The 24,608-nt window shown below is 45.8% G+C and overlaps 1 protein-coding gene across 1 annotated transcript in view; it reads right to left on the bottom strand.

The window, feature by feature from the left end:
* Nucleotides 1–19,675, bottom strand: part of HPRT1 (hypoxanthine phosphoribosyltransferase 1) — a 24,665-nt gene extending 4,990 nt beyond the window's left edge. Inside the window, exons 1-7 of the mRNA XM_075573193.1 lie at nt 19,541–19,675; nt 14,109–14,215; nt 9,039–9,222; nt 5,781–5,846; nt 5,387–5,404; nt 2,031–2,113; nt 1,625–1,671 (exon numbers count right to left, since the gene is read on the bottom strand). Of these exons, the coding sequence (XP_075429308.1) occupies nt 1,625–1,671; nt 2,031–2,113; nt 5,387–5,404; nt 5,781–5,846; nt 9,039–9,222; nt 14,109–14,215; nt 19,541–19,561 (526 nt within the window). The 5' untranslated portion in view covers nt 19,562–19,675. The remainder of the gene's footprint in view (nt 1–1,624; nt 1,672–2,030; nt 2,114–5,386; nt 5,405–5,780; nt 5,847–9,038; nt 9,223–14,108; nt 14,216–19,540) is intronic.
* Between the last annotated feature and the right edge of the window lie 4,933 nt (nt 19,676–24,608).

Here is a 24,608-nt window from a genome sequence, read left to right as displayed (position 1 = left end):
ATGACCGCTGTGCCGTGCTGGTATGTTGGATGACCGCTGTGCCGTGCTGGTATGTTGGATGACCGCTGTGCCGTGCTGGTATGTTGGATGACCACCGCTGTGCCGTGCTGGTATTGTGTATGACCGCTGTGCCGTGCTGGTATGTTGGATGACCGCTGTGCCGTGCTGGTATGTTGGATGACCGCTGTGCCGTGCTGGTATGTTGGATGACCGCTGTGCCGTGCTGGTATGTTGGATGACCGCTGTGCCGTGCTGGTATGTTGGATGACCGCTGTGCCGTGCTGGTATGTTGGATGACCGCTGTGCCGTGCTGGTATGTTGGATGACCGCTGTGCCGTGCTGGTATGTTGGATGACCGCTGTGCCGTGCTGGTATGTTGGATGACCGCTGTGCCGTGCTGGTATGTTGGATGACCGCTGTGCCGTGCTGGTATGTTGAATGACCGCTGTGCCGTGCTGGTATGTTGGATGACCGCTGTGCCGTGCTGGTATGTTGGATGACCGCTGTGCCGTGCTGGTATGTTGGATGACCGCTGTGCCGTGCTGGTATGTTGAATGACCGCTGTGCCGTGCTGGTATGTTGGATGACTGCTGTGCCGTGCTGGTATGTTGGATGACCGCTGTGCCGTGCTGGTATGTTGGATGACCACCGCTGTGCCGTGCTGGTATTGTGTATGACCGCTGTGCCGTGCTGGTATGTTGGATGACCGCTGTGCCGTGCTGGTATGTTGGATGACCGCTGTGCCGTGCTGGTATGTTGGATGACCGCTGTGCCGTGCTGGTATGTTGGATGACCGCTGTGCCGTGCTGGTATGTTGGATGACCGCTGTGCCGTGCTGGTATGTTGGATGACCGCTGTGCCGTGCTGGTATGTTGGATGACCGCTGTGCCGTGCTGGTATGTTGGATGACCGCTGTGCCGTGCTGGTATGTTGGATGACCGCTGTGCCGTGCTGGTATGTTGGATGACCGCTGTGCCGTGCTGGTATGTTGGATGACCGCTGTGCCGGGCTGGTATGTTGGATGACCGCTGTGCCGGGCTGGTATGTTGGATGACCGCTGTGATCCTTACAGACTTATATAAAACATTTTTTGCTTTGGTCACAATCCTCCCACATACAAACACTATTGTGACACGCAGCGTTTCCCTGCACACTTTATCGCAGGGCGATAATCAAAAACGCCGTTATGGAATTTCTGTTTCCGGCCATATACATATTCTCTTTTACATCAATACTGTATACAGGCATACCCCGCTTTAAGTACACTCACTTTAAGTACACTCGCGAGTAAGGACATATCGCCCAATAGGCAAACGGCAGCTCACGCATGCGCCTGTCATCACGTCCTGAACAGCAATACCGTCTCCCTACCTGTACCGAAGCTGTGCGCAAGCGGGGAGACTATAGAGCCTGTTACAAATGCGTTATTTACATCAGTTATGCACGTATATATCGATTTCAGTACAGTACATGCATCGATAAGTGGGGAAAAGGTAGTGCTTCACTTTAAGTACATTTTCGCTTTACATACATGCTCCGGTCCCATAGCGTACGTTAATGCGGGGTATGCCTGTATATATATATATATATATATAAAACCCATTTCCCACACCACACGACTCACAATCGGGCCTGTATCCTACACTCCGCGGGGTCCGTTTTACAAGCAAGCTGTTGGGAAAAAAAAAAAGAATAAATTATTTAACTCGATTTGAAAGGCTAGCTTTAAAAAAACACCTACACACCAGGGGCGGCCTACTCCAGTCCTCAAGGGCTACCAACAGGTCAGGTTTTCAGGATCTCTGCTTCAGCACAGGTGGCTCAATTACTGGCTCAGTCTTGAGCCACCTGTGCTGAAGCAGGGATATCCTGCAAAGCTGACCAGTTGGTGGCCCTTGAGGACTGGAGTAGGCCGCCCCCTGCATTAAACCTTTTTCTGATTAGTGTGCAACATGGTTCTTTACACTAGAGAAAAAATTTACCAAAGACCATTAAAACAGAAAAAAAAAAATGTAAAAATAAATCCTTACCTAGCCACTTTAACCATCTTCGGGTTGTATTCCTTCAACATCGCAAGCAACGTTTTCATCGTTTTCCCAGTGTCAATAATATCCTGAGAGGAAAGCACAAACAGATCTTTAGTCTACTACAGGTGTGTGCATAGTGTCTGACATTACAGATATTTGATGTCTTAAGACTTCAAAAGTTATCAACGTTGAGATTGTTGATCTATCAACCCCCAAATGTTGATAAAACTCAAAAATCTTTTATTTTTTTTTAAACAAGTCGAAATTACAGGATGGGAGATAGTTTGCATCATTCGAGATGACGCGGCTCACAATAGTTTGAAACTGAATCGTTTTTGTGCTTCCCTTTTCAGTGAGAAGTGTATTGGTGCGTCAAACAGAAGAAACACCGTGGGTTAAATGTGTACAGTAGAGACAGGCGAAACAGTAAAAATCCATTTCGCGAACACTCCCGAGCTTTCCGTTCAAAAAATGTTTTGCGATGTGAAATCCATCGTCGAATTGTTCCAGTTTCAATCCGTGTGGATAAAAAAAAAAAAAAAAAACCGCCTCTGGATACAATACGCACGGATTCTCCCAATACAAGCCGCGGATTCAGCAATCTTGGAATCCTTTGGAAGAAGTGCCGCTTCAGACACGAAACGCGTCGCGGTGAGGTCACAAGCAGCGACGAGTTTAGTGACGACGAACCACGGAAGCTGCAGTCACGCATACCCACGAGGACGCCATTGGGAATTGATCCGTCTTCTTAAATTCATCACGGAGGCTGTTCCCTATAAGATACTGGGACTTTGGCGAGGGGTTTCTGAGATTCTGGGGCCTTATTCTCAGGGATATCACGGACGTTTGGGATCACTGTGATGCACCTCATATTTTTATGTAAGTTGTACATGTTCCTAGTGAACTTATAAATGGCGTTTTATATTGACTCATTTTGTCTTTTGTTTCTTTTCTTATGCACCCCTTTATATATGTTTACTGTTAGAATCCTCCAACGGATTGCAGGATCCGCTGATCGTACTCTTAGAATCCTCCAATGGATTACAGGATCCGCTGATCGTACTCTTAGAATCCTCCAATGGATTACAGGATCCGCGGATCGTACTCTTGAAATCCTCCAATGGATTACAGGATCTGCGGATCGTACTCTTAGAATCCTCCAATGGATTACAGGATCCGCGGATCGTACTCTTAGAATCCTCCAATGGATTACAGGATCTGCGGATTGGATTGTCAGCGACTTAAAAAAAAATCCAAAAAGACGATTCACCCTTTTTGAGACCGATGCTCGGAAATCTGCGGACGAAAAGGAACCGCCAGACTCAAGGCGGACCCAAATTTGCAAGAAAAATGTGCCCATGTATAGTGTACAAGTATAATGCATGGAAAAAAGATGGAATCCAAGACATTGGCTTCTCAGTGAGACACCGGACATTACAACATGGTGCTCAGACGGTCACAAGGACAACAACATAAACTTATAGGGGTCCATGTTAAAATGGGTAAGAAGTAAAGAGTGACACACTGCACATGTGCACGTCATTACCCAGAATCCCTGGCTGCAGTGGAAGCACTGTATGCTAAGAGATAATGGGGAAGGGCAGGGTTGCAGACCTGTTGGAGACATGCGACTGTGCTTACAACGTGGTATTTTTATTTGCTGTACACTGTACGGTGGAGGGGTTTCCGTCACTTTTTTTACTCGACATAACATGAAGGACAACGTTGGATTTCAGTTTCTGCCCCGTGGTCGGCACGTCAAACTGACCATTGTTATTGCGTTGCAAACACTGTGGGCGAGTGTGGTGCCATCAGCTACATTTGTTCAATTATCAAAGCCACGTAGAAGAAAAGTGTGCTTGATCACGTCACCACTTCTGCCATCGAAGCAGCAGCGAAGGAATGAAAACGCCCTCCCCTTTAAATATGTAAAACTATTTTATACAATGTGTACAATGTGCTCACTCATCCCACAGGTTTAATGGCAGTTCATGCCAAGCACCTGTAAATGAATGAAAGACAGCTCTCCATCCGGTATGGTATGAGAGCTTTATGCAGGTGCTGCAGTGTTAGGACCTGCAGATGGGCCATTCCGTGGGGTTAAGCTTCAAATACTTTGGTCAAAGAATTGAACAAAATGACACTTATGAGAAGATAAACAGATAGAATTTGGCACGTTGGATGTAGCACGGAGGCGTTTTCTCTTTTGGTGCAATGTGTACATAATATCTATGCAAGGACACTGGATTTGTCAATGTGATGCCATCTTGTCCTCTGTGCTGGCAGGGGAGGCACAGACAAGACTACAGCGAGACGCGAACACGCGCAACTGCCAACAGTAGAGAAAGGGACATTTGGAAACACAAGCAGGAGGTATTTATTTTCTACAGCAGGGCGCTCCAATTGGTTCTCCACAGGGGCCAGATCCCAAATCATTAAGGAGTAGAAGGGGCACAAGCGTATTGTAATGTCTTTTCAGATACATTTCAAGAGGCAACCCAAGTGAGGAAAATCAACCTCTCTCAAATATAAATATATCTATATATAATATATCTATCATAGGATTGAAGCAGGGGGTCTCCAGACCGGCTCGGTAGCAAGGATCACGTAACGACCGCTTTTCAAAGCTCCCGCGACCCTACGGGCCAATAGGAAGCCGTGACGTCATCCGGTGCGACTCCCTATTGTCCAGTGACACGGGAACTTTACAAAGCAGAGCGATACCAGCACCCCGTTTGAAGGCAAGTATCGCTGGAAGCAGGGGGACCCCAGAGCTGTTAAAGGGAGTTCAGCTCCGGAGACCCCCTGCTTCAATCTTATGTTAAAAAAAATAATAATTAAAAATGGTTTGCATGGATTGCTCCTTTAAAAGGACCTTGAAGCAGTTATATTTCAACATTTTGCAAGCATTTATAACACCTGTACCACACATATTTCCAGGACCTTCACTTACAAGTGAGCTTCAGTGCAAAAAAAGGTGCATTTAGCAGCCCAAGCAACTACGATGAAATTAGCAGGAGCGGAGTCAAAAGGGCCGCATCAAAGTCCCTCACAGATCGCCAATTGACGAGCCTGGCTCTATAGGTTCACATAATGTAATTATGGGGGAGTGGCACATCTGCAGGAAGCTTGATTATCTCCAAGCCCCGGTAACTCACGGTGTTTAGGTTATCTTGGTTATGGAGGCCCAAAGCCCTTACGGTTTAGGTATCCATTTCTCTCGAAATAGCATAGGAAGGGCTCCTGCTATTTTATAGCGGCTGTTCGTTTTACATAGATTGTTATAAAATCGGTTAAAATCATCAGGACTTAAAACTGGGTTTCATGCAAGGAGAGGTTACTCAATATATAGGACTTACCTCAACAATCAGGACATTCTAGAAAGAAAGAGAAGAAATAGCGGTAAGTGTCGGCCAATAATTCCATGTGTACAAGGCGGGAGTCATGGCGTTACTGAGCCGTACAAGGCGGGAGTCATGGTGTTACTGTGCCGTACAAGGCGGGAGTCATGGTGTTACTGTGCCGTACAAGGCGGGAGTCATGGCGTTACTGAGCCGTACAAGGCGGGAGTCATGGCGTTACTGAGCCGTACAAGGCGGGAGTCATGGCATTACTGAGCCGTACAAGGCGGGAGTCACTAAATAATTTGTACACTATATATTATATTTATATATAAGATTGATGCACTAGCACTTTGTTTAATTAAGTAAGGAGCGCCCGATTACACACACGTTTTGCACTGATAATACATACCTTGCCTGTCAAGGTAGAAAGATCATCTCCTCCGATAACCTTTATGTCCCCTGTAGACTGATCATTCTGTAAAAAGTCAACAGGTTATTAATTCCACCGTGCAGAAATATAATACACGTTCCCCATTAATATAATGCAGGCAGGTGTCTCCTCTCAAAAGGTTGTGGTCAACAAACCAATGTGATGCTTATGTGGTGGCCTTGCCCCAAAGTCAGTGGTGGATTTCCCATTAAGGCCGGGCCTAAGGCGGCAACATTCTGGGGTGGCAGAATTTGGGGGAGGCATGCGCTATTGGCGCCAGCTCGTGTGCATGCGCGGCCAGTGTTACACGGCATCATATTGCCATGGCAACGGGACTGCGCGGCAGGAGAAGGGCGACACCAGGTAAGTGCCTACGGGTGCCATTTTTGTTTTCAATCCGACACTGCCCAAGGTTGCCGTTTTGGACCAAAGTACACAACACAGGTCTCACAAAGTGTTCAACCTCTCCTTCGATGCCTGGTCTTTTTCCTCCAGGTGTAATTCTTTCAAATATCATTGCCCTAAATCAAACAACTTCTGCGTTGACTGAAAAGGACAATGGTAGGAGGTTACCCAAGCGCGATCCACGCTACTGCATCAAACCGGCGACATCTGGCATTGACTAATGGCAGGTATCGCCAATTCTGCCACGATATGGACACCCAGCCAATGTCCCCTTCATGTACTTAGCATGGGCGCCGGTAACAAAGATTATAGCAAATGGACCAGGATTTTGGCAATTGGGGTAAAAAATACACATCTTGAACATGGAGTACAATTTTGGCCACCACTCCATAGAAAAGACATTATGGAACTAGAGAGAGTGCAGAGAAGAGCCACCAAATGAATAAAGGGGATGGACAATCTAACTTATGAGGAGAGGCTAGCTAAATTAGATTTATTTACATTAGAAAAGAGGCGTCTAAGAGGGGATATGATAACTATATACAAATATATATTCGGGGACAGTACAAGGAGCTTTCAAAAGAACTATTTATCCCAAGGGCAGTAGAAAGGACTCGGGGTCATCCCTTAAGGTTGGAGGAAAGGAGATTTCACCAGCAACAAAGGAAAGGGTTCTTTACAGTAAGGGCAGTTAAAATGTGGAATTCATTACTCAAGGAGACTGTGATGGCAGATACAATAGATATGTTCAAAAAAAGAAGGTTTGACATTTTTAGAAAGGAAAGGTATACAGGGATATACCAAATAAGCAAACATAGGAAAGAGGTTGATCCAGGGAGTAATCCGATTGCCAATTCTTGGAGTCAGGAAGGAATTTATGTTTCCCCTTACGAGACAGCATTGGATTATATGACTCTGGGGTTTTTTGTTTGCCTTCCTCTGGGATTAATATACTGCAAGTACGGATATAGGATAAAGTATCTGTTGTCTAAATTTAGCATACGTTGAACTTGATGGACGCATGTCTTTTTTCAACCTCATCTACTATGCAACTATGTAACAGAGTTAAGCCAGCTTCACGGAGACTGCTGGTCTGGCTCGTAAAATAAATACAAAGTGGTTAACCCATAATATTTATCATCAGAAACTTGTGTGTTGATTAGTTTTTTTTTATTTTTTGGTAATTTGCCGCTGTGCAAGAGGTAATTAAGGGATTACTTAAAAATCCAATAGCAATTATATAGAATAAGCTCAAAAGTCCCTGTGGCCTGTTAGAAGAAAAATAATTAGGCCATTTAAGGAGCCGCTGTGAAAACACATCTTCGATCAGGAATATAAGTGGGCATCTATCTTTCGTATTCTTGAGCTGCAAATGGGAGCATTAGAAACACGGAAAGTTAGCAGAAACCTCTTCTACGATGCCCTAAACAAGGGGTGGCCAACTCCAGTCCTCAAGCGCCGCCGTCAGGTTTGAAGGATATCCCTGCTTCAGCACAGGTGGCTCAATCTGGGACTGGTTGCGCCAGCTGTGCTGAAGCAGGGATATCCTGAAACCCTGGCCCGTTGGTGACCCTTGACGACTGGAGCTGGCCACCCCTGCCCTAAACACTTCCTGGACTCTTGGAATGAGTTGGCACAGCAGCCGAGTGACTACATGCCCAGGACATACTTGAAAATGAGATGTAACCCGTAATGTATTATTTCCTGGTAAAGCAAGATACAATTATAATGCTGCACGCCGTTAACTAAGTAACAGATACTCGTTATCGGTGCTCCCGGACCAGGGGAAATCCCGTCTGTGAAAAACTCCAATGTAGGCAAAAACTGAAGGTTCAGGGCACGACGGATTTTCAAAGAATTTATTTTCTCAGAAGCACAACTTTTCAACCAACAAAAGTGGTCTCAAGTTGAGAAAGGCCACTTTTGTTGGTTGAAACGTTGTGCTTATGAGAAAACAAATTCTTTGAAAATCCGTAGTGCCCTGAACCTTCAATTTATTTTTTCATTTCCTGGTAAAACATGTTATAAATAAAAGAAGTTAGCTTGTTCTCAGGTGTATTCTTGCTCGTTTATTATTATTGTCGCTCTATTGTCCATCTTGTCAGTGTCATTGTGTACAGAGTCGGTGTCTTTACTCACCGAGTCGCTCCGTCTCTTGTATGCAATATAGCTAGAACAAGCCCTTGAATACACACGTTATTTTTTCTGTCTTCGCTAAATAAAAAAACACAAATCCCTCCATTGTGTCTTACAATGCAATACTCCTTCCAAACAATAGATGGCGATGTGAACTGCACAAAACTGAAACAATTAAAGCTTCCAATGGAACGCAAACAGATTTTGAGCGGCCGTGTAGTTTTCTCATTCAGGCATGTTTTATACAAAAGGTCTTCCCAAGAGCTCCAGTACCAGAAGGGCCTGCACCGTGCAGACTGAAATCGAACCTCATATTTGGCAAAGTCCCTAGTTATATGTCAACGTTAAATATACTCATGCAAATTGGAATTAGGGATATGGGGGCTATCGTTGCCTCGATTCCAGTCCTCTCACCGGTTTCCTACCTTTACCAGCTGTGAGAAAGGGTAGCTGACTTGCAATGGCTTTCCAAGGCCGCCATTTTTCCACCAAAGCTCAGTAGCCATCAGCCCTCTAACACAACTCTTCCATGTCATACCCAACAAATGTTTAAGACTTGAGACAGCAGCTGGACCCATAGCCAGGTTCTGACGAAGTGGTGCGCTTCCCATTATGGCTTTGTACCAAGGGTGGACCAGAAAGTACAGCCCTCCCCCTAATACACAATACACTTCTAGCCGCCCTGGAGATACTTACGCAATAACTTTTCAGCCTGATAAAGTCTACCGTCATCGGGATGGACTTGTCGCTGTTTCTGTTCAGCGCCTTGATGTAGTCCAGCAGATCAGCAAAGAATTTATAGCCACCCTTCAGCACACACAGCGCTACAATGTGGTGACCTCCCATGTCCTTCATTATGTCCCGAGCCAACCGTTCCGTCCTGTGTACAGAAGGTAAGAACGACAAGTTACACAGGGGAACCCGACATTGATACAACTCCCAAATCTGCCCAGATAAAGAGGAAACCATCCTGTGATAATGATTAATACTGCAAGCAATAGCCTTGCCCTCGCCTGTTCCATTTTCTGTAATCTGCCACCCCTGCCTTTATTACTTTATTGCTACAGAAAATATTGAAACAGTATTCAAAATAATGCATGCAAACACGACAGGTTTTTTTTATTTTATTTTTGGTAAGCCTGGGCGGTGATGGTGATCACTCCAAAAACCATGCCACATGGTCCACAGAGGGCACCAGGTGCTCCCTGCTTGTGACAGTCCTCTTCGAAGATCGGTCCAGTCCTTGATCTTTCCAGTGTTTCTTCAGCCACGAGGGCCCAGAAGATGTCTGGCGTGTTACATGTACTCTTCATCTGAAGAATCAGGCTCTTCTTGCTCGTTCCCTTCTTGGCCAGAAGGCCAGGCAAATGGGTCCAACTTCCAGTGGGTCTTCAGCCGAAGCCTAGTGTCCCAACACTCCTTCTCCTCCTCAGCCAGACAGAAGGGTCCGAATCCACTCTGGGCAAACGCTATGTAATCTTTTCTCTCCGAGGAGAGAGGGCGATTACAGACCGGCACACAGTCTTTACTCTCTCCGAAGACAGACAGGTGACTAATAACCAAACGTGAAAAAAACACAAACAAAAGTTCATGGTGCTGAATGCTTTTGTGCTCCGTGCAAGGCAGTGCTCAAAGTAAGCCCTGACAAACACGAGAGGTGCAAGTATTCACTGTAAATAAAAATACCAGTTGTGGTGCATTTACATGTCTCAGACAGGTCTACAACCCAGCCTTTCCCCATTATCACTTAGCATACAATGCTTCCACTGCAGCCAGGGATTCTGGGTAATGACATGCAAATGAGAAGTGTGTCACCTTTTGCTTCTTATACATTTTAACATGGCCCTCTATGAGCTTGTGCCTGCCGCATTACACAGCTTTTCAGCACAGCCTGGGTAAAAGTGCAGAGCCATTAAACCTACTCACAGACAGCTCTCTCCACCTTTTGGGTCTCACCAGTCTGAGGTTGGTATAAAAGATGTAGAATGCGGCAGGTATAAGCTTTTAGGGATCCATGTTAAAATGGATGAGAAGCAAAGAGTGACACACTGAGTGCTCATTTGCATGTCATTACCCAGAATCCCTGGCTGCAGTAGGAGCATCGTACGCTTAGGCTACGATTATACCAGATGCCGCTGAGCGGCAGCGCCATCCGGTGTCGTCACACTCACGCTGCCACCCAGCGGCATGTTGATCAAGGAGAGGAGGCAAGGAGGCGTGGCTGTGAGCGGTTCACGTGACGCGGCCGTCGCCTGCCAGAAACAATTTTGAAAATCTTTTCAGGAGTCTGCCGCCCTGCAGCGCGCACATCGCTACAGGTATGTGTACATTGGTGTTTTTTAATCTTGTTTTTGAGCTGCGCGGCATCTTGCACCGCGATGCCGCCGGCGTTGTTAGGTATAATCACGGCCTTAGAGATAACGGGGAAAGGCAGGGTTGCAGCCCTGTCCGAGATGTGAATGTGCTCACACGGGATATTTAATTGCTGTGCATTGTACGGTGGAGGCGTTTGTCACTTTATTTACCCACCATAACTTTAACCATTTCTTATAACAAAAAGAGTAGCATTATTGACTAGTTTAGTGGCAAGAACACTTGGACAGGCCCCCATCTCAGCACCTCCTCCACATAAATTAGATGTTAAGCTTTTTGGAGGTAGGAACTCAAAATTGTAACTGAGCAAAATGCCAAGACAGAAATTCCCCAACCGATAGCGAGTGGCTCAACCCAATGATGCAGTAGCAGCGGCTACGAAACGCGCTGGGTGATAACTGTGTTCTTTATTTGCTTCCACATCTCTATGTAGGTGTGTGGAGCTGTAGGTTAAATTATTGGACTTTAAATTGGATTTATTACCAAACCCAGCATGTAAATTGCACGTGTATTTTCCGCTGCATCTGGGCTGTGGCGTCACTCACTCACGAGCGCTCCCGACAGAGTCGCTCACTGATCGGTGAATCCATCTACACCGGCCTTGTCGCGTGAAGCGTGGGGTGCGCGAGTCTTGGACCGGGAGCGCTAGCTTTCTCTACCGGACATGTTCACTGCTGCAGCGATTGTGCCGTTACCTACACCATCAGCCAAACCGGGCATCCCTGCGAGGGTCCGGCTTTCCTGGCGATTGCGGACGTTTTTGATACCTTATTGCTTTTAACTCATGTTTTTGCTATACGTGCATATGTTACCTCCTTCATTCACTAAACAATCTTTTTGATAATGCACCATGAGAGTTTGCGCTTTTCTTATTTTTTGTTTTCAACCTAAAGATGACTCTCAAATCCTTCGGTAATCTGGAGGAATAAATAACAAGGGTGAAAGGAATGCTACGTACAGCGCTGCACTCACTGTCGGCGCTTCATCAGTCAATTATAAGCAGCCATCACGAGCGGAAATCGCGAAACACACACCAGGTTTTCAATGACTAAAGAAACATGTCTGCTGTCTGGAAACTAGTTTCCTTGCCATATTTTGCCTATGCAAATGGGAGTGAAATTCCTAAAGCCACAGAAGAGGCTGGAAGCCCATGGAAAATGCTGCAGCTTGTTGGGTGCTGCAGTTTAATCAAGTTAATGGGCGTTGAGCTTATGAAATAATACATCAGATATGTCAAATTCCCCTCAATGAGGATTGGGTTCAAATGATTCATTGAAAACATTACTTTACCCAGCAAACTGCAGCTACAAAACAACAGAATGCAAAGGGTGAGGACTACAAAGATTTTGTTCCCCATACTTATGTGCGTGTATGCGCACGTATATGCGGGCGGGCATATGTGTGTATACACACAAACACGTTGGTTTTTCTCCAGTTTCATTTTTGGGTTCCCCACACTGTGTGCGCGCGCATGTGTGTATATATGTGCATGCATACACACACGCGTGTGTGTGTGTGTGTGTGTGTGTGTGTGTGTGTGTATATATAGAGATAGATAGGACAGATAGACATATACACACGTGTGTGTGTGTGTGTGTGTGTGTGTGTATATGTGGGTGTGTGTGTATACAAATACTTCACCTAATGCCAGGATCGATGAGGAAGACTCGGCACTGGATGACGACAATCAATAAATATACATTTCTTTATTGATCGTCATAATGCAGTGCCAAGTCTTCTATATATCTATATCGCAAATAGACATGTGAATGTGCTCACAAGTGATCTTTTTATTTGCTATATGCAATACAGTGGAGGTTTCTTGTTGCCTTTTTCACCCACCATAACTTAAAACGTGATGATAGAAATAGATATAGACACACACACACACACACACACACGGTACCGAAAAGAACCAGAAATAAAGCTATAAACTGAACGGTTTCGTGATCTCGTTCTGATTATTCTACTTACTGTGGTTATTACAGATACCCATGTCCAATTCATCATATCACTCAGTGATTTAGCCTTTTACTCTCTGTAGGCTTTTTTGTGGTAGCGGGTTCTGTTCCATGTCTGCTGGACATACTTTTTGACCGGCCGGACTGGGTGATATTGGTTTACTCCTCTACTTCACTGTTTAACCGTTTCTGGTTAGTGTCCACTTCCATTCTCCCTGATTCAGCATAGCTAGCAGTTTCCAGCAGATTCCTCCAGGAGTATGAGGTCCTTTAGGGGCCATGCGTTTTTAAGCCGCATTTTCCCCTTCTTTTTGTATTGTACATGGGTATATAGATATCTATATAGTTGAATACACACACACTTTAGTTTTTCTGTCTACTCAGAATAGGGGATCTTTTAAGCGAGTGGAGACAGGCCACCGTTACTATGTGCAAAGATCATTGTACCAGTAAAACATGCATTATTTGCACACACAATAGAAGTGATGATCAATTATTAAACCACTCATTAATCATCAGCCCTAAAGCAATGACCGTTACCAGGAGGTTACGCCCTCTTAACGTGTAACCTGCACACTGGGCTTCAAAAACATGAAAGAAAAATAGGAGATTTTCTTAATTTCTCTGCTGGAGTCAGGAGTTGCTAATGTTTGTTTTGCGGTGGCTGATATTCTCTGCTAATCCTTCTGCTTTTAGCGTGTTCTGTTTCAGCACAGACTTGTCCAGACCCAATAGCACCTCATTCCCTGCTAGTTTTATACTGCGGAGAAGACAGGTTTTGGTATTTTAGATTCAATTTTCTACAGCGTTTAAATTTTAAAAACCAATTTATACAGGCGGTACTCTATACAAAAATACACTAATATTACGCCTTAAACCTCTCACTGACTGCTCCACTTGAATGCCCTTCCCCTCAATACCCGACTAGCACCCTCTCTATCCACATTGCACGCGCACACGAAATTAAAAGTCAGGCAGAGAAAAATGAACATCAAAAAATATAAAAAGGATATAACACAGCCCTAATACTAAATATTGTGTCTAGTATCGAAAAATAGTAGCCATTACAATATTGATGTATAAACAACTGCATCAAATGTAGCTAGCTGATATACAAGTCAGAGTAGAGATCATATGATGTATTACAGGAGTGGCCAACTCTAGTCCTCAAGGGCTACCAACAAGTCAGGTTTTAAGGACATCCCTGCTTCAGCACAGGTGGCTCACACCTGTACTGAAGCAGGGATATCCTTAAAACCTGACCTGTTGGTGGCCCTTGAGGACTGGAGTTGGCCACTCCTGATGTATTCTCTCTCTCTGCTGCTTTCCAGTTTTTATTGTTAACTTTATTTATTAGTCGCAAGGACATCGTAACCAAATGGTCCGCGGCCCATTCACTACGCAAGATAACAACACGAGTATGATTACCAACCTGTCCATTATAAGGCCGTGCGGAATGTAGACTTTTTCCAAATCGGCTGCGTAGTGCTTAGGAATGCAGAACAAGTCAAGGTCGTACCCCTGCTCATCATCCTCAAGCTGCCGGGGGGAAAAGAAGCAGTAGCAAATACAAGTCACTCGAGAAGTATTTACATACAGAAATAAAACCTTCAAAAACAAAAAAAAGGTTCCAAACACAAAACTATACCCACATCATGCAAAGAACATTCTGGACGTGCTTTCCGCAGGACTTGTGTAGAATACGTTATGCAGTTGATGACAGATGGTATGAATAAGTGGAACATACCAGAAATATTAGGACCCGTGGCAGGGGTAGCTAACTCCAGTCCCCAAGAGCCAACAACAGGTCAAGTTGAGGATATCCCTGCTTCAGCACAGACTGAGCCACTGATTGAGCCACCTGTGCTGAAGCAGGGATATCCCGAAAGCTTAACCTATTGGTTGCCCTTGAGGACTGCAGCTGGCCACCCCTGCACAAGCAGCTCTCTGTTTTTTTAGCAGCTGCAAAATGATGAATGTTTATATGCGGTTTTATCACACGCTATTTGGACAGTCAAGGACACGGTTACACGTTCGGTGAAAAAGTGTCACCTTGGAACCAACTGCAAGACACCATAATTTTTTATTCTATTTTTTACCGGTTATCTGTTTAAGCAGAGATGGCAACAAGCATCAAGAACAAGTTAGTCGAAGAGACTGCCAGAAAGAGTATGCACCAAAATATTATTACATTATTAAAAAAGCATGTCATTAAAAAAATAATAATATTTTCTCTGAACTAATATTTGCTTTCGATAGAATACTGTGTATGAAACAACCCGTTCAAAGGCTTTTGTGGATTTTAGAATTCTGTAATTAAATGCTACTTGTTCAGACTCCTTTCAGCCTCTGTAGCTTCTCAGACCAGGTAGTATACAAGAAATAAGACACAGGATACCATATAAAACCCACCTAATAGTATATTGTTAGGGGGTATTATGCATGGCTGTTTAAAGCAGCAATACTGCATTCACCCCCCCCCCCCCCCCTCCTTATATGCAAAGCATGTGACCAGTGGCATAGCTAAACGTGAAGGGGGGCCCCGGCAAAATTTTGCACATGCGCGTTTGGCACTTGCCGGTTGCTAGTGCGCATCCGGCGTTTGCAGAGCGGACCCGCAAGAGCGCAGGCTATAGCTACGCCCCCTACATGTGACAATTATGTGTATATTTGTACATTCTTACCTAAGCTGGCAATCGTTTGGTGCTCCTGTTATAAATGTGTTAACATTCTGATCTGGTTGCCTAACTAAATGGCCGCCTTTCAGTTCCAATCTTTCCTTCAGGCAGTGTAGCTCAGTAGCTACAATGTATCTGGATATTACCAAGGTAACTATTGTTACAGTCTACAGCTGAAACAGCTGGGGATACTGGCAACAAATGATCACAAACAGGAAAGTGTTACAAAGATCTGGCACTGCTGGGAGAGTGAGCTACACTCACTATCGAAAACGAAGGATGTTCAATAAATTAAAAAAAAAAACATTAAAAAAAAAATAGTCACTATTATCTAATATTACAAACCTGATTAAAAAAAAAAACAAGAAACAAAGAAGTCCAGAGCAACATCCAATGTGACAAAAATACACACTGAAATACTTATATATCTCTTAAGAAAAGGGTCATTTAGTTAACCCTTTGGACAAAGCGTATAAGCCTGCGAGCCACTTTCAAGGCATGACCATAATATCGCAGGTCCTAACACTAACTGATTAAAATCCTTATTTACCTCTATAATTCGGGGAAGGATGGTCCTGGCATTGAACCTGTCGCAACCAGCTGCATGAAAACTGGCTCGCAGGCTTATACGCTTTGGCCAAAGGGTTAACTAAATGACCCTTTATTCAAGAGATATATAGGTATTTCACTGTGTATTTTTGTCACATTGGATGTTGCTCTTGACTTTTGTTTCATACAATTAGCCACGCCCAGTAGCACTCCTTTTTACACTTATATACATATGTACACACACACAATTTGGGGGGGTTTCTGAAAACTTGCTGGGTATCTGTGTGTTTAAAAAAATTAAAAAGTAAGATTTCACACGTTTTGTTGCTTTAAATGCGGTTGGGAACCATCCAAGTCGCTCTGCAAATTCCATAAATAGAATAGTTGATTCTGCACATTTTAAAAACGGTTGTGCACATTCTCAAAATAATATTCAGAGCGGAGACCCGTCAAAAACAGCTGCTGAATATTTTCCAAAAACCTTTAACCAGACCCCACAGAAAAGAAAAAAAAATGGGCACTATACAGTCAGTGTCCGGGGTGGCCAACGTCAGTTTTCAAGGGGCACCAACAGGTCAGGTTTTAAGGATATCCCTGCTTCAGCAAAGATGGCACAATCAATCCCAGCTTCAGCACAGAGGCCTCAATCAGAGGCTCAGTCTTCGACTGTTGGTGGCCCTTGAGGACTGGAGTTGGCCACCTCTCGTCTGTCAAACTCAGACTTCACCCAACGTGGTAATGACACTGCCTTTTGCGACTGAACACGGTTTGAAAACCGGTGTCATGTCCGTGTCACCTTGGATTAAGTCACTATCTCCCAAAATTAGATCGCCAGCGCAGGGACTTCTTGTGCCGGCAAAATTCTATGTACAGTGCTGCTTACATTGTCCGCTGCATAGAACAACATATCATACTAATATTATGTTTCCACCTTCTTAGTGTACAGATAATAGCCTCAAATTGCACACAATTATTATAAACTCCCAACGTAAGAACAGGGTCACGGTGCAGTGTTACCTTTAATAACACGCTATGTAACCACAGAATGTTTGTTTTTTTTAAATGCACAGCTTGATATCCAGAAACTGCCCATGTTAAATAACCGGTGCATTATTAGGAGCAGAAACCCATGCACCACCAAATGTAAGAAGTGGGCAAAAATGCAGATTCTGGGAGTATTTTTCTCCTCCATACTGACCATTCATTTTTTATTTCCATGCCTTTTTTTTCCCTCCCAGAATCTGCATTTTGCCCACTTCTTACATTTGGTGCAGCATGTGTGGATGGAAACTTCACACCATAAATAGTCACCACACATGCTGCTGGGCTGTCCTACTAGGGCAGGGGTTTCTAACTTTCTTCTTTTTTTTGTTAAGAAACCCTATAACTTTATAGTGAAATTCTGTTGAGCCCCAACCCTCTCTAATAGCGCGTCTGGGATCAGATGCATTGTAAGGAACCCCAACCCTCTCTAATAGCGCGTCTGAGATCAGATGCATTGTATGGAACCCCAACCCTCTTTAATAGCGTTTCTGAGATCAGATGCATTGTAAGGCTGAGTCCATGGTCCCTGCTGGCTCGCTGAGGCGCAGAGAAAGCGGGTGCTTTCTCTGGCCTTGCGGTTGCTTACCGCACGCGCCATCAGGGGGCGGGCCGGGGGCAGGCTTGGGGCGGGCCGGGGTCGGGCACGTCACTGGCCGGGGGCGGGCCAGTGACGTCACGGAGCTGAGGGCGAACCGCTCACGTGACCGGCCTGTCTCGCCAGCAAGCGGAGGAATTTTGAATTCCCCTAAGACCTGCGCTTCCGCAAGTGCGCGGAAGCGCAGGTGAGCCCCTACTAAAGCTGCTCTAATTGCGGCTGTAGGGGCTCAGTGCTGAGCGGGAGCGCGCTTCCGCCAGCAAGCACTTAACATGGCCGAGGCCTAAGGAACCCCAACCCTCTAATAGTGCGTCTGAGATCAGATGCATTGTAAATTCTTCTGCATTTGTTACAATTTTCAAATGAAAATTTTAAGTGTGTGTGTGCGCGTGTGCGTGTATCTCGCCGGTTTCTTTCTATTACAGTGTTTTTTCAGCAGGGGCTCCTAGGGAGCCTTGGGTTCCCCGGCATCCCTACAGGGTTCCCTGCAAATCTCAGGTCATTTGCACCATCCCGACTCTTGCGTTCTGCTGAAGGATGTCTTCTCTCTACCCCCTTCTCTCTCCCACCTTAAACCTTTCTCACTTTCTGCCTCGCAACTCTGTTATGCCTTTCCCCTCAATACCCGACTAGCACTCTCTCTATCCACCTTTAAGACCCACCTTAAGACCCACTTGCTTAAAGAAGCATATGAGTAGCCCCGTGCTAATACTATACACGATACATAAAGCTTTGCCCCCTGCAGACGCACTTAGCTGAATACCCTCCTACTGTCTCTGTACGTTCTCCCCACCAATTAGATTGTAAGCTCTCCGGAGCAGGTCTCCTTTTCCGAAATGTTACTTTTATGTCTGAAGCACTTATTCCCATGATGTGTTATTTGTATTATTTGTTATTTATATGCTTGTCACATGTATTACTGCTGTGAAGCTCTATGTACATTAATGGCGCTATATAAATAAAGACATACATACATTTGAAAATTGTACCGAATGCAGAAGAATTTACAATGCATCTGATCTCAGACGCGCTATTAGAGAGGGATGGGGTTCCTTACAATGGATCTGATCTCAGACGCGCTATTAGAGAGGGTTGGGGTTCCTTACAATGCATCTGATCTCAGACGCACTATTAGAGAGGGTTGGGGTTCCTTACAATGCATATGATCTCAGACGCGCTATTAGAGGGGGTTGGGGGTTCCACAGAATTTCACAATATAGTTATAGGGTTTCTTAACAAAAAAAAACAAAAAGAAGAAGAAAGTTGGAAACCCCTGCTCTAGTAGGACAGCCCAGCAGCATGTGTGGTGACTATTTATGGTGTGAAGTTTCCATCCACGCATGCTGCATGTGACAGAAACAGGACATGCTAATGGAGTGTGCACATGCTACTTAACATCTTACCCTTAAAATCTTGTCACTGAGGCCTGCCACATATTTCACTTTAACCTATTTGTATAGGTTTACATATGCACATTCCCAATCTCCCTTCTGTTCAGGGTTAGTCTATGATATTTGGCCAATTTGTTTTTACTTTCTCTCCCCAGCCTCATTCTCTTCCCAAATTCCCCAGGTAGGAGCTTGCACATATTGGGGTACACCTATACTCACACTGCTTTCTGGAGAAAAAAAAAAAAGGGGGGGGATAAGATAAATTCAGTCTGTCCTTACCACACAAACCTCTTCCCCCAAGTGCAATAACAGGCCCAATAACAGTTTCATAGCATCATCCCCTAACATGTCCCTTCAGATCTCCTCTGCACCCCCACCCATCCCTCGTGCACCCATCTCCCCTGCACCCCCACCCATCTCCCCTGCACCCATCTCTCCCAGTCTGCACAGGGGAGAAGCTGCTGCAGCATTCCGTTGCTGGTTGCCATGGCGCCTGCTCACACCCTGTGCACCAGGATAGGAGACCGGACCCCTTTGCCCCCCGGTCCCGTCTCACTGATGTTCTCTCTCCCCCCCATCTATCTGCACATGACAGGGGGTCACTCACCACAATACAGGGGCTCGCCATGTCTGCAGCACCCGGCTCTCAGCAGCAGGCAGGAAGAGGGGGCAGAGCCTGCCGGTCCCGGGCAGCACTAACAAGGCCGCAGCCCTCAGCTCACACACATGGCCGGGGGTGGGGGGGGGGGCGCCGGCTCGGAGGACAAGGGGGAGGAAAGGGCGGGGCAGAGGGAGGAGAGTGCGGGATGGGGTGGAGGAGAGGGCGGGATGGGGTGGAGGAGAGGGCGGGACGGCGGAGAGGGCGGGACGGCGGAGAGGGCGGGCCGGGGCCTGCTCAGTAACCACACGCAGCCTGTGAGGAGGAGGAGCATTGAGGCGCAGTGATGGGAGAAAAGCCTGCTGACAGCTCACTGCAACGCGTTTTATTTCTAACGCAGTGACATCATCCCATAACCTCATCCCATATTATAACATCACCCCGTAACCTCATCCCATATTATAACATCACCCCGTAACCTCATCCCATATTATAACATCACCCCATAATATAACATCATCCCATAGCCTCATCCCATATTGTAACATCACCCAATAACCTCATTCCTTATTATAACTTCATCCCATAATATAACATCATCCCATAACCTCATCCCATATTAAAACATCACTCCATAACCTCATCCCATATTATAACATCACCCCATAATATAACATCACCCCATAATATAACATCATCCCATAGCCTCATCCCATATTGTAACATCACCCAATAACCTCATTCCTTATTATAACTTCATCCCATAATATAACATCACCCCATAACCTCATCCCATATTATAACATCACCCCATAACCTCATCCCATATTATAACATCAACCCATAACCTCATCCCATATTATAACATCACCCCATAATATAACATCATCCCATAACCTCATCCCATATTATAACATCACCCCATAACCTCATCCCATATTATAACATCACCCCATAACCTCATCCCATATTATAACATCACCCCATAACCTCATCCCATATTATAACATCACCCCATAACCTCATCCCATATTATAACATCACCCCATAACCTCATCCCATATTATAACATCACCCAATAACCTCATCCCTTATTATAACTTCATCCCATAGTATAACATCACCCCATAACCTTATCCCATATTATAACATCACCCCATAACCTCATCCCTTATTATAACATCACCCCATAACCTCATCCCATATTATAACATCACCCCATAATATAACATCATCCCATAACCTCATCCCATATTATAACATCACCCCATAACCTCATCCCATATTATAACATCACCCCATATTATAACATCACCCCATAACCTCATCCCATATTATAACATCACCAATAATATAACATCATCCCATATTATAACATCACCCCATAACCTCATCCCATATTATAACATCACCCCATAATATAACCTCATCCCATATTATAACATCACCCCATAACCTCATCCCATATTATAACATCACCCCATAATATAACATCATCCAATAACCTCATCCCATATTATAACCTCATCCCATATTATAACATCACCCCATAACCTCATCCTATATTATAACATCATCCCATAACCTCATCCCATATTATAACATCATCCCATAACCACAACCCATATTATAAGATCATTTATAAGTCTCCAGTTGTCTCTGTAAATACTCCCATTTACCACTAAGGCCGAGTCCATACAAGGACAGGCCGTGCTGAGGCGTGCGGACGCTCAGCGCTGAGCCCCTGCATCCTCAATGAGGATGCTTTGAGAGGGGGCTCGCGCGAGCGTCCGCAGGCGTGCGGAGGCTTTGGAGTTTTCAGCCGAGCGCCAAGCTGTTTTTCAGCGCGCTGTCGGCTGAAAACCTCCAATGAGAGTGGGGCTGCGTCAACGTCACGGCGCCGTGACGTCGACGTCAGTGCGTCGCGGGCGATTGGCCCAGCGACGTCACTGCCCCGCCTCCCTCAGTCTCCCCCCACCTCCGATCGCGGACGCTGGCTCGCCTGTATGTGCGTGGAATCGCACAGCTTCTGCAGGCGAGCCTCAGCGTCCGCGCGGTTCAGCCCGGCTTCCCCCCTCTATGGCCCGGGCCTAAGGCTGAGTCCATGGTAACTGCAGCCGTGCAGAGGCGCGCTGAGGCTGAGGGAAAACGGGTGCTTTCCCTGGCCTTAGTTTGCACGCCGTCCGGAGGCGTGTCGGGGGGGGGGGGGCTGTGACGTCACGGAGCTGGTTCGCCCTCATTGGGCGAACCGCTCACGTGACTGGCCCTGCGCTCCCGTGAGCGCCGAAACAAAAACAGTTTTAAGAGCTACGCCTCCGCACGCTTGCGCGAACCCCTGCTAAAGCCGCTCTCATTGCGGCTGCAGGGGCTCAGCATGACAAGCGTCAGCGCGCCTCAGCATGGGCGCTGACCATGGATTCAGTCTTAGATTGTAAACTCTGGAGCAGGGACTCCTTTTCCTAACTCAAAAAAAATACAGATCCCATTACCTTACCCCATATTAAAACATCATCCCATAACATCATTACATGCCATCACCCCACATTATAACATCAACCTTATAACATCACTCCAAATTATAATATCATTACATGCCATCACCCCATATTATAATATCATCCCATAATCTCACCCCATATTATAACATCACCCCATGACCTCATCCCTTTTTATAACACCGTCCCTTAATAACAAAAAAAATGAGAAAAGAAAATATAGGATCCTTTCAGTGTGAGATGGGCAGGCAGATTATTGGAGATAAAGAAAAAGCAGATGTAGTAATCAAATTCTTTGCTTCTGTATTTACCAGGGAAGAATCAATTGCAATAGTAGTGCCGCAGGAGGAAGCCACAACCTCTATAGTGACAAACAATTGGTTAAACGAGGAAGAAGTTCATAGGAGTGTTAATAAAAATTTAAGTAAATAAGGCACCTGGCCCCGATGGCATACATCCAAGAGTTCTTAAGGAGTTAAGTTCAGTAATAGCCAAACCATTACATTTAATATTCAAGGACTCCATTTCCACAGGCTTAGTACCACAAGATTGGCGTAAAGCAGACGTGGAGCCTATATTTAAAAAGGGAGCTTGATCACAACCAGGGAATTACAGACCTGTAAGCCTGACATTAATAGTGGGGAAGCTACTTGAAGGTTTAGTACAGGATAATATTCAGGAATACCTAACAAAAAACTAATTTATTAGTAATAGTCAGCATGGATTTATGAAGGATAGGTCACGCCAAACTAACCTTATTAGTTTCTTTGAGGAGGGAAGTAGGAATTTAGACCAGGGTGATGCAGTTCATGTGATCTATTTAGATTTTGCAAAGGCTTTTGATACGTTCCACAGAAGAGATTAGTGTACAAAATAAAGCAAATTGGATTTGTAGACAGCAGGCCTTAGGCTAAGGCCCCGCTCCCAGAGTCAGCGCACCCGCACTGCTGACAGGCGGTGCGCTGAGATACACAGACCGCGATATGCGGTCTGTAGGGAGCGGGAGGTGGGCGGGTGGTGGGCGGTTTGACAGGGAGGGGGGGCGTGGCTTGAGCGGAGGGACCCGCTACTCTCCCCCCCCCCCTCCCTCCACGGACTCGGGCTGGAGCTGGAAAGTAAGTTTAAACACACACACGCAGGCACTCATTCATACACACACACACGCGCACACACACACAGGCAGGCACTCACGCACTCATACACACACACACAGAGGCAGGCACTCACGCACTCATACACACACACACACACACAGACAGAGGCAGGCACTCACGCACTCGGGCACACACATACACACACAGACAGGCACGCACGCACTCAGACACACACACAGACAGGCACACACACAGAGAAAGGCACTCACCTGCTTTCACTCCACACTCCTCCCCGCTCCCCGAAGCCTCTCCTCCTCCCGAAGCCTCCCCTCCCCATTGGCTCACAGCCACATACGTCACGCGTCAACGCTAGGAAACACCATTCTCTGGTGTCTCCAGCGGCTGACGCGCCACAGCGTGTAGTCAGCTGTGCCGCCAGGGGGGACCGGGACCGGCTCGCGAGGATTCCCCTGCTGGTGGGGAACTCGCTACATTGCCGCCCGCGCCAACGAGCGCAGCGGGACCGAGGCCTTAGCAATAATGCACAGTCATGCAGTATCTGCAAAGGTAAACAATCTTATCTTGCATTAAATAGGCAATGGATGGAAGGGAAGTAAACTGGTGGGACTTGGTCTGTGTGTTGCCCAATCCTGGGTGCAGACCTTGTGCCCTCTCCTGCTCTAAGGAAGAGGCACACCTAAATTGTAGTCAGTCGAGTTCTCCCCAGTGTCTTGAGTGGGTGAGCAGCTCTGACTCTGAGTACTAGGAGTTAGTTGTAAGCTGTGTCTCACCCAGCGGGTGGGACTGTGTGATCAGTCCCCCTAGGGAACTGTGAGAAGGCCCAAACCAATATCTGATATAATGACCATCCAGAGACATGGGATCCGAAGAGTTCGCTGTATGCAGTGGATGCACAATAAAGATATCCTGTTCAATATACTCTGGCCTGAGGGTGCAGTTACTCAGGGAGAGGATGGAAGAATTGTTCTATCACGGGGACCTCCAGCACTCCTGGAGCCTTTGGTGGATGGAGGTGCCTGCACTACATAGAAAGAACTGAGCATCCTACACCTAAAGCCTGTCCCGTTTCCCCACATCGCGGAACCTCAGCACCAACAGACACCTGTAGCAAGGGCAGATCTCCCAGAGGGGGCGGGGGAAGCAGCGCTACACAAGGAAGCCCTCAAATGTCACTAAGTTGAAGCAGATTTGAAAGGAGGAATGGGCCAAAATTCATCAAAACCAATGTGAGCGACTGACCAGTAGTTACAGGAAAAACTTAGTTGAAGTCATTGCTGCTCCAGGGGGCGCTACCAAGTACTAAATACAAAGGTTAAAATACTTTTTCACACATGGATATTTAATGTTAAAGCTGCAGTTCAAGCTGCCGTTTTTTTTTAAAATATATATATATATTTTTTTTTTTCCCATTCAATATGTGCAGAAATGCAATCTCCACACTGACAAGTGACTAGCTAAGCTGCAGAT

This window comes from Ascaphus truei, chromosome 16 (assembly GCF_040206685.1).
Source record: "Ascaphus truei isolate aAscTru1 chromosome 16, aAscTru1.hap1, whole genome shotgun sequence".
Taxonomy (NCBI): Eukaryota; Metazoa; Chordata; class Amphibia; order Anura; family Ascaphidae; genus Ascaphus; species Ascaphus truei.
Note: the sequence above shows the minus strand (reverse complement) of the source record. Positions and strands in the feature narration are given on the sequence as shown.